The 17,279-nt window shown below is 35.1% G+C and overlaps 1 protein-coding gene across 1 annotated transcript; it reads left to right on the forward strand.

Annotated features, from left to right (window-relative positions):
* Nucleotides 1-2,115: 2,115 nt before the first annotated feature.
* LOC125178584 lies at nt 2,116-11,661 on the forward strand. Its single transcript, XM_047882724.1, has 11 exons — nt 2,116-2,262; nt 2,883-3,285; nt 3,494-4,491; nt 5,056-5,114; nt 6,116-6,188; nt 7,160-7,194; nt 8,491-8,581; nt 8,973-9,092; nt 9,717-9,891; nt 10,399-10,677; nt 11,507-11,661. Exons 1-11 carry the CDS (start codon nt 2,134-2,136, stop codon nt 11,659-11,661), a joined length of 2,517 nt encoding a protein of 838 aa, XP_047738680.1. The 5' UTR covers nt 2,116-2,133.
* Nucleotides 11,662-17,279: the final 5,618 nt, after the last annotated feature.

Raw genomic sequence — 17,279 nt, forward strand, 5'->3', positions numbered from 1 at the left:
AATAAATGACAGACCATTGACTTATCTTGCAAATATATATATTCATATTTTGTATCACATAGCATAATTACGCTCTGTAATTATGCCATATTGACCTAATTTGTATAGTCCAGTTATTAGGTATTGATCGTGTCGATTTCGCCAGCCGGTAGGATGTCGGTAATGTAGTCCCTACATTGGCATGCAGGATCGTACTGTTGACGTACAGGTTCATACCCTACTTGCCACAACCAGTTCAGTCATTCATTAGATTATGATTAGAAGGCACCGATGGAAAATCTAAAGCCATATTGCCTTCTTTAGTTCTGTAATTCATGTCCGATTGAATTGTGATCTATGAATGAATATTCATTACTGTGCTGAATCTTAGAACCTGAGTCCTGAGTTGACTCATTAGCAATCTAGGCAACTCATATCAAACCACAACACAATGCGGATACACGTTTGTGTGTATGGTTGACAGTGTAATTACGTAATTTGCGTTGCCGCGCGTCCATATTTAAACTATTTTAGCTTTCTAAAAGTACGGCGCACAGCGCATTTTTTTACCAGCATAGTACAGCGCACCACGCAGGTTGTTAAAATGACAATATAAATTCCCGCGCACCTGGCACATCTTCCTGACCATGGTCTGATGATTGATTTGGCCGATGCCCAACAATGATGCACGCACTTGCACAATTGATGCAGCTGTTGCTCAATGATTGACATAGACGCCTGCTCTTTACAATCAATGATCAACACGGATGCACGCATTTTACGATCAATGTGGCCAACTCTCACGCTTCACGAACAATGCGGTATGATTGACATGGATTCACACATTTTACGATCGATATGGCTGATGCCCAATAATTGATTCTGACTCGCGCTTCACGATCAATGCGGCCAATGCCTGATGATCAACACCTACACACCTACTTTACAACCAATGTAGTCAATGCCTGATGATTGACGCGGATGCACGCATTTTACGATACGGTCTACGCCAGATGATCGGCACAGGCACGCGCTTAACAATCGATTTGGCCAATGCCCGATGACTGACGCATGTGCTTTGCGATTGATGTGACTGATGCGCAATGATGAACGCGCTTTACAATCAATGTGGCATAACACTACATAACATGACATTGCATCATAACACAAAACATTACAACAAATATTATTATAACACAACACATCATTACATAACACCACACATTATAGCACAACATATCATAACCAAGTGCATTATAATACATCCTAACCTAACCCAACATACTGTAACACAACATAACATAACAGAACAAATTGTAACAACATAACATAACTCCACACATTATAATGCAACATAACCTAACACTTTACATTATTATAACATAATATAAAACATCGTGATATAACACTATACATTGTAACATAAAATAGAACAATAAAAAAATTATACCAAAAAATATAACAGAAGCACATTGTTTACACAACATATCATGTTACAATGCATTATAAGACATTATCACTAAACCTAACACATTATTACACATCACAATGTAACACCAAAGATAATAATATAACATAACATAAGATAATAAAACAGGACATATAATAACACAACATAATATAACAGGATACATAATAACACAACACATCATAACATAAGACAACACATAAAACAAAACATAAACCATTATTATACATATCACTACAGAACTCATTATTACACTACACAACATAACAAAAAAATATCACACATCGTATCATGGCACAGTATAACATAACACATTATAACACATCACAACACTTATTACAAATCCTAATATAAACCAATGCATCATAACACAACATAATCTGTTATGTTTTTTTATGTTCTGTTATGTTATTTTCTGTGCTGTGTTATGTTTCCAATATGCTATGTGTACTGGTTAATTTAATGTCAGAATTCCACACTGGCTGGTATCAATACTTGACTGGTCTACTTAGAGGACTCAAAAATAAACTTGAGGAAGCATCTAAAAAAGTCTTGACTGTGCCACTATATATGTTACATACTACCTTCATATATTTCTAACTTGTGACTGTTACCTCTCATTTATGTATACGGTATATACTTCCTTCATCAAAAACGTTCTGTTTCAGAAATTTGGTGGGTGAATTATGCCTTCTTATGGCAAGCACATGCCTTGTGCTGTTGAAGATTGCGATCATCATGTTGATGAAGACAAACTGCAATTTCAGTTGCTGGGTGAAGGCAATGACAACTGTGTTGTCAGTATTATTGGCACTGTGAGTATCAGTATTATTGGCACTGTGAGTATCATTAATTCTGAGTAAACTTGGTTAGATTCTTTGGGTTTCCTTCAGTTCTTGTATGTTTTGTTTGTCATGATGCATATTACAAATCTGGAACACTCATTTGATTTGGTTATTATCCCATATTATCTCAATGAAGTTTAAATTGATAATTGTGTTCAAATTTTAATCATTATTGAAGAACTTTTTCATACCATATTGTAAGAGAACTATTGCTTCATTTACACCCTGAATTTATATCAAATGGTGTGTTTCTTTTTGGACATCAATTCCTGATTTTGCTATAATGTTTTGTGAATTGAAAGTGAGAACAGCTGCACTCTTTAATGATAATGTACAAGCCGAAATTTAATCAAACTCGTACTTTAATCTTTGTAAGTGCTGAAGAAGTGATTTTTATATAATATATTGCTGACTAGAATATGGATGAGTGTGACCAATATTTACCAATGATGCCAGAAATTATTGGAAAAGTTAAATTTTGTGTTACAACAGGTGCCAGTGGTTCTAAGTACTAGGTAACCTTCTTATATGTATTGCTGAGTCATATGAAAAATGTGATATGTATCTATATAGTGATTTCTATTGTTCAGGGGATGGTGATTCGCTTGAAGAAGGTTGCAGTTGATAAAACTCGTGCTCTACCTCATGGCTCCTGCTCTGCTGGATGTAAAGCCAATTCCTCTCAAAGATCAAATGTGTTTAATAAATGCAACGAGTCTAAAAGTAGTGCATTAAAATGCAGTTATGGAAAATTACCTGCTACTTATTCATCTGTGCATAGATGTGTCAAAAGAATCGATCTATGTGGTGATAAATCAGTGCCATCTTGCCCACAATGCTGTCTAATAAGACAGTGTTGCAGAGATTTAGCTTTTCTCAACCACATTGCTTTTTCTTTTTTTGGCCCAAGTTTGGTGAAGCCTGGAAGACTAGTGAGATTAAGTTTAAACACAATGCAGTCTATTGAAAAGCAGCTTCAACACACTCGAGAAGGTTTGTTTGGTGTTTTTTTTATTGTTTCTAATAGTTCTTGATCTCTGAATCATCTTTATCTTATTACTGTATTGTTTTTTGATTGTTATATTATGATTGATAATTACCTACTCAAGTTTAGACTCTTGAATTTTTTTTGGTGTTACAATGTGCTTTTTATCACAATATATTAAATGCTTCTTATCATGAATTATTAAACATTTTTCAGAGGGAAGATTGCACAAAACCATCAATCCATATGGCATTGCTATCCTCTGTCCTGATGCATCAACAACTTTTCACGGATGCCATTCAGTTTCATCGGCTGTGCAACTGTGCTCTGTTCATAAAAATATTTGCCATGACACAAAAACTTCTCTGCCCATACATGTTACACCTGAATATTATTCATACATACATGAGGAAAATCATCCATCTCAGTGCCAGAATTGTAGACGTAAACACAATCCTGCATACTCCCCTAGCAACTGTAAATGCTCTAAGTTCTTTAAGAATACAAGTATCTCTTTGGAAAAGAAATTGGAAAGCCTTGATTCTGATTCAATCATGGCCAACATAAGCTCTTCTGTTCCCCTACATAAAGTTTTTCCTATAAATAATTTGCATTTGTTGACTGATGAGGAAATTAGAGCCAAAAAAGTTGTAGAAAAGTTAAAGGTACAGAAATTTCTTGCACAGTTGTATGTGGATGATAAGATAAATGCTCATGGCCCCAAGTGTATTCCACTCTCTCTTGATCCCTGTTATTTGAACCACAAGGAAAGCCAGTTGAAGCCATTCCCAAATATTGGCTATGAAGATGAATTGTCCACAAGCTTGCCTATCACTAGTAACTTAGGTCTTCACAAAGCTCAAGTTGTTGGAAATTCAAGTATTCGGAAGCTCACACTGGAAAACACCATTGGTTTTGCATCCAATATCTGTCAAAGAGAAAAAAAATTCTGCAATTCAAAGCATTTTAAGGAAGACTCGTTCCAAGAAAATCCAGATAGTCACCCGCAGAGAAGCAATGACCGGAAAAAAATTCCCTCTGACAATAAGCAAATAGTTGGAGATCTGAACTATTCTCAGGCTAATCCTAAGATCAGAGAAGCACGCAAGCCTGTCACTCTCTGCGTGGAGCTTAAGCCTAAACAGGGCTTCCTAGAGCCAGTGGATGACGAGTCCATGCTTCTGTGTCGCTTTTGCCTGAAACAATTCATTAAGGTCAGTAAATTATGTAATTTACTTGAAAAACCTTGCTCGTTGGATTTAATACTGCATGCATTTATATTCAAGATACTGATCATTTCAAGTTAGTAGTAGATGGAACGTAAGTAGTAGATAAGTAGTAGATAACTACATTCCTAACAGATGTGAGGAATGTAGTTATCTACTAAATTTTATTCTTACATGTAAAACTACAAAACTTTGTAAAACTATTAACTTTTATTCTGATATCAGTCTAGGCTCTGTTACTTTCAACCACTTTGTTATGTGTTGTGTTCATAGAAGTAGAACAGAACTTTGCTCATTGTGTGCTAGGAGATACTCTAATCATTGTCTCTCTATAACCAATTCATAAAAAGCAATTATTTTGTGAATTATAATTATATTAATAATTATATTGTAATTAATAATTATGTTTTTTTAATTTGCTTTGTACCTATAGATAAATTTCATTTGAAGGAAAATTAAAGTAGGTAGTATTTATATTGAGGCCTGAAATTATCAAAACAAATAGTTTTTGAAAATATTTTATTTATTTTTACAATGAAATTTTTATTTCAGTGTTCTAGAGGTGAGCCACAACCACACAGCAACTACTGTCCTTTAGAATTCTTCTCAGGGTAAGTAATTATTAAATGAAAAACTTGAAGTTTATTAAATATTGTGTAGCCTCCACAACTTTTTTTCCGTACGTATGTTACACATACAATTGAAACTTGAACAAGATTATGAGATGCTAATAACCATTGACTGGGTTGTTTACAATAAATATTAATCTATATTTTGTTAGAAATTTAATGTAGAAAAAGATTATAATAGATCTAAAAAAATATTTCCTAATAATCCATTTCTGAAGGATAATCTGAGTTTAATGGTCTTGATTTATTAAGTATAAGTACTGTGGCCTTACATGTGAGTTAGTTCACATCATACTTTTTGTAGTCATAAAATGTGTTCACATTTACCAGAAATAAATAAAAAAAGAATTTATCCTCTGCTTAGCGTTTCCTATAAATTTACTATAATTAATTAGGAAGCGTAATGAGGTTTAATTAGCTCAGGCGTGAGGAAGAGGGTAGTTATGATGCTGTAAAAATTTGCATTTAAAGTAATTTGTTGTTTTACAGAAGATTGAAAGATTCAATTTGTTATCAGCTATTGTTGGTGGTAATTTTTTATCATGACAATATTATAACAAATATTTTGATGACAATATTATAACAAATATTTTGTCATGTTTAGTTTTTAGTTACCGTATATTTGTCATAATAGTTTATCTTGTCATCTGGCATGTCACCATCACTGTGCTCACACATTGTACTAGTGAAACATTGTTTTGCATCATAATCAATAATTTAAATCTGGGATCAAACCAGTTGTATTGATCACTATTGTGAGCACAATTATTGCATTATGACTAATAATATTTATATATTTGCAGCTTTATTCATTTGTTATATATATAACAAATATCACAATATAACAAATATAACATATATACCTATATAAATATATGTTAAAACAAATATAACAATAATTATAAATATGTATTCATATATATTTTATATTACAATATATAATATTTAAGTATATATATCATATTTAATATAATTTTGTACAGGGACGTGAAGCGCATGGCAGCAGCTGTGCAGCAGCTCTTCGCAGCGCCTCAAAACAACCTCAGGATATTCAAGGCAATTATCTCCTATGCTCCATGCCGTGGATATATCCTTAATTGTTGCCCAGTCCTTTCATTAATTATTAATAAATATTATAATCTTAACCATTATGGTAATTTTTCAAGGCAATTCTCTCCCATACTCCATGCAGTGGATATATCCTTAATTGCTGCCCAGTCCTTTCATTAATAATTAATAAATATTATAATCTTAACCTTTCAGTTAATTTTTCAAGGCAATTCTCTCTCATACTCCATGCAGTGGATATATCCTTAATTGTTGCTTAGTCCTTTCATTAATAATTACTTAATATTATAATCTTAACCATTCAGTTAATTTTTCAAAGCAATTCTCTCCCATGCTCCATGCAATGGATATATCCTTAATTGTTGCCCAGTCCTTTCATTAATAATTGATAAATATTATAATCTTAACCATTCAGTTAATTTTTCAAGGCAATTATCTCCCATACTCCATGCAGTGGATATATCCTCAATTGTTGCTTAGTCCTTTCATTAATTATTAATAAATATTATAATCTTAACCATTCAGTTAATAGTATGAATATTTGGCATAGAAGATGTGTCAAATTTGTAGGTATATAACGTATGCAATTGTAGCTTACTGCTCCAACTAAAACTAGGTACTGATATATCCAGATTTAGTGGATATTTCAGCAATATATCTTCACTGGATAATGGATATCTCCTATTTATGTTCCCATTGCATATTATTATTTATCTTTACTGCGTCTGAGTGATGTCTTCAAGTGAAATATTCTCATTAAAATGTAATAAAATTAGGCAATTAATTCCCTTCTTATGTTGATCTTCAATTTAATAAAGAAAAATATATTAAATTATTAATAGAATTTATAATTTAATAAAATATAAAAATTATACTATAGAATTTAATAAAAGATAAAGACATTAAATTATATTAAGTAAATTAATTGATAAATAAATAATTGATGCTGTCTCACACAGGATGGTGTGGTGGTGGAGGACCTTTCTCAGTACAGGTACCATTTATTATTATTATTATTTACTTTTTATTCTTTATCTATTCCCATCTATTTCTATTTACAATGTTTAATTCTCTTGGATAAATTTTTCTCCTTAAATTATCTTCTTAGTTTATTTGTTCTGTTTTCAGACTCAGTTTTCCAACTCTTAACAAGACTAGTTTATATTTGTATAGAAATTATTTTTGTTTTCCTGGGAAGAGTGTTTTTTTTAGTTTAAAATGTTCCATGCCTGAACTGGTTTGCCACAATTAATTAACTTGAGTATTCTAGCCTATTTCTAAAAAAATATTATATGTATATGATAACAAATAATTGAATTATTAACCAATTAACTTGAGAATGTTGCTTTCTCAACGGGTTTCTCGAATTGTTTATCTAATATATTAGTCTTGCCTGTAGTAATTTAGCTTAGGAGTTACCATCCATCGTATCGCGGAGGTATTTATTTCTGTATTTTTTGTTGTGATGATTTGAAATTTTCTTGTCATATTGGATCAAATGGATAAAAAATGGTGACTTTATTTTTGTGTGATTAAATTTGATTAAATGGATAAAAAGTTATAACTTTATTTTTTGTGTGATTAAGTTTTATCCTGGTCTTAGAGGGTAGTGACTTGTATATACTATTTTCATGAACTATTGGACGGTATACTGAAACGTTGTATTCAACTAAAATTGGAAAGCAACTTGTTCTTCAAAACTTTTGCAATTTCTTTAATTTTTCATAATCTCTTTCCTCAGTCTGGATGATGCTATCCATAAGTTCTGTGATGGCAATGATTTCAGAATATGTGTCGAGATATGATATAAGTATCGGTCAATTTTTATAAGTATAAGTTTCTCAAAGTTCTAAGTTTCTATATGGCAAGTTTCCACTTATATGTTTTGTTTGCAGTTACTTGAGTGAGGTTATACCGTGCGTGCTGCTGTCAGCACCTGCAGCAGCACCTGCAGCAGCACCTGCAGCAGCACCTGCACCAGCACCTGCAGCAGCACCTGCAGCAGCACCTGCAGCAGCACCTGCAACAGTTTCGCCATCTGAGGTCCCAGTTTCGCCATCGGTCTCAGTTTCGCCATCTGAGGTCTCAGTTTCGCCATCTGAAGTCTCAGTTTCGCCATCCGAGGTCTCAGTTTTGCCATCTGAGGTCCCAGTTTCGCCATATGAGGTCCCAGTTTCGCCATCTGAGGTCCCAGTTTCACCATCTGTCTTCAATTTTATGACTCCCGATATCTCTGCTTTACCTTCTCATGTTTCCAATTCTCCTGATTTTAACAATTTGCCTTCTGAAGCTTCCTGTCTTTCAAGTACGCCTTCTTGCCTCTCTTTGACATCACATCTTTCTTCTTTGAATCGCATCCCTTCCAACGTCAATGCTTCCAGGTGCCAATTCAATAATTCAATTTCAAAAAATGTCACTTTACAACCTAATAGGAACAATTTCGAACAAATTACGCCTTTAAAATCCAATCCCAATAACAATGAAGTTTTACCCCACCTTGTTCTTGGTAATACACATTCGCAGGCGTCGTCTGGATCCTTGTCCACTTTAATTGCACTGCACAATTCAACTTGTCAGCCCATTTCCACCTCGGTTGAAACCTATAGTCCTAGTCCTACCTCGAACTCTGCTTGTTCTTCCGTTTCTGAGCCTTTTATGCACGATGTGTTAAGTAATATATCTGGCATTAAAAAAAGTTCTGTAGTACCAGAACCTTCTCCAATGCCGTCTACCGTGCTGAAAAAAGCTTTATTAGAGCCTTACATTGACCAGTGCTTGGTCAATGTAATTCAGTGCCAAGTTAAAAGCCTAGAAGGAACATCAAATTCTCCGAAAAACGCCTCTGTAGACGAAGACAGCGGCAACAGCAGCGATGGTATATCAGAGGATGAGGTTACATTAAGTGAAGAATCGAGGAAAAGACTCAGCAAATCTAATGCACCTGCAAATTTCAGTTCAAAACTCTCTAGCGATTCTCTCATTTCCACATCTTCTGACTGTAGTTATGCACTAGAATTTCCCGATAAGAAGACTAGTATCTCCCTACCCAGTGACATGTCTTCAACTGAGCAACCTGTTGTTTATTCTTTGGGATTTGGTCCCGGTGAGTCTTTCAGAAGTGAAAGTTCAATACTAGGATGCCAATCAACATTCGATAACAGTTTTTCTAGATTAGGTTCTGTGAGTACAGAATCCTTATGCACAGAAACTGTATACTGTACATTGGAAAATGAAAGAAATGTAAGCAACGCTATCAGTTCTGTGCCTACTCTTGGTGAATGTGCGAGTGTCTGTTTGACTGATTCTCAAAAGGAAAATTTGTGTTTCTCAAGTAAAAAGCTCCAAACTAACAGTATTAATAATGATCTCATTAAGACGACCGACCAAAATACTGCTGCTCAGTGCTATGTTCTCCATGAAAATGTTGATGGACAACAGCTCGGGGTTAATACTTCATCTCCGAGTTCAAGGGAACAAATGAAGTGCGTTTTGCCTCCAAATTCGATTTTGGAGAAGGTGTATCGATCCCAACAGTCTGAGTTATGTGTCGTCAAGGCTTTTGAAGCGTTAGAGCGTCTTATTGCTATGGTTGGGGAGGACCAAGCTTATGAACTTCTTCGTGTGGTTCCTGATGGTGCAGGTAACGATGTCTGTCAGGTTATTGAAGAAGACGGCTGTACGTCTTTGCAAAGTTGTTTAGAAATGGGAAAGAATTTAGATGCAGACAAGAGTGTATCTCCGTCTTATTTGATCTCTCCCCCAGTGCATTCTTTTGGAAGGAACTGCCTGAGTCCTTTTTGCACTCAGGAAACTCGGTCATATTCCTTGGATCTCTCTAGATTAAATAGTTGTGACTTGAGGGAATCTTGTGTCAAGGACCTAACAGAATCCTTCTTTTGGCATTCTTGCAATTGTTGTGTAGGACTCCAAAACCCGTATTGTGCCTCTAAATCACAACACCTCCATGACGAGGAAACTAAAAACATTTCTGTTTTTAGATCATTTGAACATGGCAAAGTCGGATTGCGTCCCGCATCTTTCTTTTGCTGTGAACGTCACTGCTCGCCTCGTGAGACGAAGTGCTGTGATCTCGCTTCTAAAATGACAAATAGCGCAAACAAGGAAGCGCTTAGAACCTCCACTGTTTCTTGCTGCAGTGTTTGTAAAGTTCTGTGTAAGAATCTCAATTGTAATATAGAATCTCAATCCGTATCGGATGATGCCAGTTTCCCGGAACTTCTCCCGATTAGTGAAGTGATCTCCGAGTGTGATGAGCTTGTAAGTTCTCCTCATTTCGATCCTATTCCCAATGCGCTGCAGTCACCGTTCGTTGAAAGAGAAAATGGTTTAAAAAAATTATTAATGGACGACTCCTCGTCTGCAATGCGGCACGAAGCAGGCATTCTGGTGTCACAGGTTCAAGAGTTCCTGAAGGGCCTTACGTTCAAAGACTGCAGTCTCATGATCCTGCTATCTGGTCCTTAATTAGTGATGTTATGTTAGTGATATTGTGTTAGTGATGTTATGTTGGTGATGTTATGTTAGTGATGTTATGTTGGTGATGTTATGTTAGTGATGTTGTGTTGGTGATGTTATGTTGGTGATGTTATGTTAGTGATGTTATGTTAGTGATGTTATGTTAGTGATGTTATGTCCTATTCTTCTAGCTGTGATTGTTAGGATGTCTACAAAACAAAACTGTCGAAAATTCGGAAACTTAGCTGATATTAATCTAGTGAATGTAGAAACTGAAAAATGAATGTAAAAACTGCATCAATCAATGTTATTCATCTTTCCACCTACATCAGACAAAACGATCTCTCAGTTATTGCCTTGTACAGAACCTTCCAAAGATATTCCTCGCACGGCCCAGTCTTCGTCACAGTTTCGTGCGCAGGCTGCATTTGATCTCTCACTTTCAGTTCAATCACAGTACAATCTTGGTCATGATAGTGTACAGAACAAATATAGTTTACAGTACAATGATAGTGTACAGAACAATGATAGTTTACAGTACAATGATAGTGTACAGAACAATGATAGTTTACAGTACAATGGTAGTTTACAGAACAAAGATAGTTTACAGTACAATGATAGTGTACAGAACAATAATAGTTCTATATACAATGCTAGTTCACAGTCCCATGATTGTTCTATATGCAATGAAAGTTCAGAGAACAATGTTGCCAAGAATTCCTTGCTTTCAAACCCCGTTCCCTCCTCATCTAAACCGTGCGCTTTACCCTCCGTGGCATCCTGCGTGTTCTCCCCCTCCGGCTGCCCGTTATGGGTGTCCACGCCCCTAGGTTGGTATCTCTGCCAGGTGACAGTCATTGATCTGGTCAGCAAGGACCCCAGTAAAGTCAAGTTACATTATTCGGCCGTGCGTGAACTGCAGCAACTCGTCTTGCGTAAACAGCAACTGGATGAACCGCTGCCCAAATGTTGCCTTCTGCCCTGAATACAATATTCTACTCGAAGGAATATTGTAGTGTGTCGAGGAATATTGTACTCAGAGATGTAGAAAGCAAGGAATATTTAAGTGGACCCAGAAAGGAATATGTACAAAGGAATAGATAAGACTTTGGAATCAATGAGAAATTGTCAAATAGCGATGCACTTTTGGCCCTATTTTTAATCCTCATGATCCGTCAATGTCCAGCCTTAGGGCGGATCAGGGTTACGAGCGGAAAGTATGTCACTATTTAGACAAAAAGACCCATCCATTTTTTAATGTATGTTTCCCAATGCCAATGCTTTTACCGCGATTTTAGTTTTGATAGTAAATAAATCGAATTATTCTGTTATCTCTGGTACTGGTGTTTACTGATTGTTTGCTCCAATTGGTTTTTCAAGGAGGTTGTGCACGGAGACAGGAATGGCGGCCACTCTAACTTCTAAAACGCTAACCGCCACTGATTATCTGACTACTTGCCTCGTGTAAAAGGTTACTGGGTCCTTCCGTGGCCACTAACGCCTATACACTAGGCCAGTACTACGGTAAACAGTGGCAATCAGTATTTGGAAATTTTGCTGGTCTCCACTATTGGTGCCTTTTGCAAACTTCTTTTATTAATTTTTCATTTACGATTTGTTAGCGTAAATGCCGCCCTCTTCCGTCAAAATGTAGCCTCCTTTCCGTCCATTAAGAGTTTTTAGACCCTCTTCAGTTCTTTTAGCAATTTACTTGTTTTAATCAACTGCAAGTTTATTATTTATTACCTCCACTCATGCAGAGACACTCATGCCAATAATTTCTAAGTCTCTTCACTGCCAAATAATTGTTATCATCAAAGTATAGATGACAGGTTCGATCCTTGTGAGCAGCCAACGAACTGGAGACTCGTAAATTTAGTTGGCTGATACATGTAGTCAGTTCTGCGCATTTAGTTCTAGAAGAGTGCTATTTTTAATGATAGTTGATAAGAAAATGCTCTCTTTAAGGATAGGTAAGTGGTAGAACATTTTGTGTCTTATCAGTTGACGACTCTGGGTCGACAAGAAAGTAAATATGTGAAATGGTACAGGTATTTTAATTTTACGTGTTATGTGGTACGTTACTTGTTGAGAAAGGATATCTGGTTGAGAGTACAATGGTGGCTTTTTCCCCTGAAATGACCAAGATTTACTGAGCTACAACTGTATGTAAATGTTTCTGATGCGAAATGTAGGTTTGTTTCTGTAGATTTGTTTCTCTCGGTTAAATTTATTGATATTCGAGAAAAATTTTATGGCAGACGTATTCTTTATATATCTTTTTACCAAATTTTATATCTTATTACCAATCTTATTTGCACTGCGTTCATTAATTTCAGTGTTGCTGTTTTAGTGATTTTTTAGCTATGACTGGCACGGCAATATTTTTGGAGCGCGCTCTTCTAAAAAGTGATCTTCTAATGTTTTATGTCTTCACGGTTTTTAACGGGAGCATTTCAAGTCGAATATCAATTATTATTTCATTAAAACTATCCTCACCCGTCGTAATATAGCTAGTTAATAGCATATACCATCGCTCCGCCTTAACAAGCTTTGTACTGTGGGAAACAATTGGCTAGCTTGAGAAAATTACAGTCGATATGTTCGAGTGTAGAATTATCTATGATCACATGTATTTTTAAAGCGTGATGGTTTCAATGAAAAAAAAAATAATATAATATTTACTGTATTTTTAATATAATAACAATTATAAGGAAAACGATTCAATAAATCTTCATAAAACGCTTGTAATTTTTCAAACGAATCGTTGAGTGACATCATGACGTGTTGAAAGATGCTCTCTAGCGTGTAACTATGTTAATTATGTTAACGATAACTATGTTAACGATAACATAACTATGTTAATTATGTTAACGATGTTGCTAGATTTTAATCATTCTCCTATCTTCTAATTGATTTACAATTAGTCAAATAAGAAAGTAATGATCAATTATGTCTCATCACTCCAGAACATTTCAAAGAACAATAAATTAATGTGTGGTGTGAATTACCGAATATTAGCATATTATGCCATCGCCACGATACCGATGTATATCACGACTAATGTGCTCGAGTATCTCTAGCGTGTAATAGTATGGTAATAGTATGGTAATACTATTACATGATAGTATAATACTATACTATTACTAGTATAGTATTACTATTATTATAGTAACCGTACTTTCTTGTAGCTATTTATTTCATTGCAGCTCAAGCATATTGTGTACATAGCTGTATCGTGTACGAAAGTTTAGAATAAAATCGCATTTAGTGCTGCTGATGAACAAAAGTTGTCGAGATTATATTAAGTATTGGGTTTTAAACTGGTGCTGGCTTTGAACTGGTGCTGGCTTTGAACTGGTGCTGGCTTTGAACTGGTGCTGGTTTTGAACTGGTGCTGGCTTTGAACTGGTGCTGGTTTTGAACTGGTGCTGGCTTAGAACTGGTGCTGGCTTTGAACTGGTGCTGGTTTTGAACTGGTGCTGGCTTAGAACTGGTGCTGGTTGAACTAGAGGTAAATTATTTGTGTTGAAAGAACTCCTTTAAATATCTCCTTCTATTTCCTATTGTTGGGTCAACGTTTCACTTCCATCAATTAGCAGAATATTTTTACCCTTTCTGTTTACGAAATATGAATATTTATACCAACAGTGAGGCTTGCCATCCGTTATTTATTATATTTATATAATATGCTATTTGATGTACTAGTTAGTGCGTGAGTTGAGCATCTTAAATGACTCTTTAAATGCATATTTGTTTTATGAAGGCGAGTTTTTGACAGGTAAAATGTACATGAAAATCGATTATGAAGTGTCATGTTGGCCGTTAGGAATGGTGTGTAGCGTCTCGGTGGACACCAGTGTGAAGGATCAAATATCAATTAATAAGCCGTCATTAGCGCCTGAGGCTGGTGCGTAAATTCCTTGTCCCTGAAATTCAACGAATTCCTTGTCCGAGAAATTCATTGAATTACTGTCGTATGTGTCATGCAATTGTCACAGTGTTCATATCTATTCCATGCTCCTAATAACTAATATGATATTAATATTAAAATGGATGGAAAATGTACGCAAATGATCACAGCAATGGATAATTTATTACTGATTCTTACATTTTAATAAGAATTTGCAGTCGTATATGCCATTTAAATGTCACCGTGCAATCGTACTATCGAATGAGATTTCATTGACCATGTCTACGTCGAATATTTACGCACTGAATATCAAGGCAGAATATATTCAATGAATATCTTCACAGTTATGTTTTATTTCAGTGCGAATCAGTAGCAGTTGAAAGAATAATTTTGTTATAACTTTGATACAAATATATCATTGGCTCTGCGTTAAAAATCTTTTGTGTTTCCGCTTAATTGAGTTTATGTCCTCGGCGACCATACATTTGTGTCCCTCGGTGTAATGATCATAAAATATTATTATATATTATTTTATTAATATTATTCATGGCTTGGAGTCTGTTGTCGTTAACCACTTTTGGTCAACTATTGTTCACTCTTTATTGTACTGATGACAACAATTCACTATTTATTCCGGACATTTTATTCCATTTGCAAAATTATTCCATGTTAATTGAATGCAAAGAAGGATTATCGACTAACAGGATTGTCACTGCTAGATATAATTTCTGTATAATTTTTTTTACTGTTCGTTAGATTTTTCACTCTATGATTACTCTGTCGTTTAAAAAGTTTATCCCATGCCAAAATATCCTAACAAATACTCGAAATGAAACAGGGTTTCAATTAGATATCGAGATGAACGTTTTTAATCAAGATTGAATAATATTTTATCTAAAGAAAACTGGTGCATGTCACTGTCGGTACATGACACTCGTAGATACGTGCAGAAGTATTTATTAAATTTATTTCATTATTTGGACAATATGACCCGGTAATTTTGTTGCTTGTGGTGCATCAATGCGCGTTGATAATATTGTAATTATCGTTCCGAATTATGACGATAATTATCAGAATTGGTTTATCATTTATCTATCTATCAGTGCACGGATGTGTGGTGTGGGAGCTGAGGCCATGGAGATCAGGATAATGTATATATTTATCTTATATACATTTTTTTGTTTATTTGGGTCCGCGTAATTAATTTTTGATTGATTTTAAAGTTATTTTTTAATGGTTTTTATGTGTTTTTGTTGGATTTTAAGAATATTTTCATAGAATTTTTACAACAGTTGCTGCGGTACAAGCCATTCAGGTCTCGAGTGCCGAATTACTGATTGGTGATATGATAATTAAAACGCTCGTTTAAATTAGTGATAATTTGTCTTGATAGCGAAGCAATTTTTACCCTTTTGTGGGTCATCCTGGCCTAGTTTAGCCTGGCAAAAGGAGGTATCTGTGCTACGTCCGCTCTCTGCTCGTGCTGTACGTAAGCAAGTGTGTCACTATTTGTACAGCACGACTCGTTTATTTGTCTGGGTGTAGAGACGGTAAATTTTTGCTACGTCTTGTTATCAAGAGTGAGTAACTAATTATATATCATTATATATTATTCATCTCATTTGTTCAACCTTAAATGATTTCTCATCCATCTCTTCTCTGAATTATGATAAAGTCGGAAAAATACAAGGGTCATATTGTCCAAACAAAGAGACTTTTTTACCAATTAACAGCACGAGTCAAGAGCCGGCGTAGCACTGATACGCCCTGTTGCCGGGCCAAACTGGGTTAGAGTGACCAAATAGATGTCGAAAAGTGCGTCACTATTTTGGACAAAGTCTCATTAATTTCTCTGAGTGTAAAATTTCATTTTCAGCCATCATTTGTTATTCAGACTTATGCAGGCAGTTATTTATGCAGTTATTCAAGCAGTTATTCAAGCAGTTATTCAGGCAGTTATTCAAGCAGTTATTCAAGCAGTTATTCATGCAGTTATTCATGCAAATAATTTCATATCCTAAACGCTGGTGTCTCGAGCCTATAGCCCCCGCCCCGCACAAGAGGAGTAACGTCCTCTCGCTTCCGGAGTTACGCTTATCATATACTTTGTTATTAACAAATACTGTCAAATATTTATTTATATGTACAATGTATCATATAAGCAGAGCTGGGCAGCGCTACTTTGAAATGTAGCGCCGCTACTGCTACTGAAAATGTAGCGGCCGCTACATGTAGTGCGCTACTGCCCACCTCTGCATATAAGATGAATATTGTATTTTTAGAAAATATATTTATATGATATTTACCAGCTGCGTATTTAGTATTAGTTTAAAATACAACGTTTGATGAAACTCCTTCGGAATAAACAGTTGAAACACTGCAGCAGTTATTGTGGTACATATCAAGTTCGTACAATATTCTAAGTACAGTATCAATTTATATCTACATCATTATAATCTACATAATTAATAGTCTCATCAGACTTCAGTTGTGGACGTAATCAAGGAACACTTCGCTATCTGTTGAAATTACTCATAAAATTTAAATTTCAAAGTCCACTTATCACCAGAAACAGAATTTCATCAGACTTCAGCCATGGTTGATGGAACCTAGGAAAATTTCACTACAGTTTGAGAGTTATTACCTCTTGAAATTTTTCATAAAATTGCAAGAATAAGATTACTTGGTTT

Source organism: Hyalella azteca, unplaced genomic scaffold (genome assembly GCF_000764305.2).
Source record: "Hyalella azteca isolate HAZT.00-mixed unplaced genomic scaffold, Hazt_2.0.2 contig11122, whole genome shotgun sequence".
Lineage (NCBI taxonomy): Eukaryota > Metazoa > Arthropoda > Malacostraca > Amphipoda > Hyalellidae > Hyalella > Hyalella azteca.

Excerpts from the sequence above, each read along its gene's own strand:
- LOC125178584 (XM_047882724.1), top strand. The coding sequence starts at position 2,134 with ATGCCTTCTTATGGCAAGCACATGCCTTGTGCTGTTGAAGATTGCGAT. Across the intron at positions 2,263-2,882 it reads TTGTCAGTATTATTGGCACT|GGGATGGTGATTCGCTTGAA; the intron begins GTGAGTATCAGT and ends TCTATTGTTCAG. Across the intron at positions 5,115-6,115 it reads CCTTTAGAATTCTTCTCAGG|GGACGTGAAGCGCATGGCAG; the intron begins GTAAGTAATTAT and ends AATTTTGTACAG.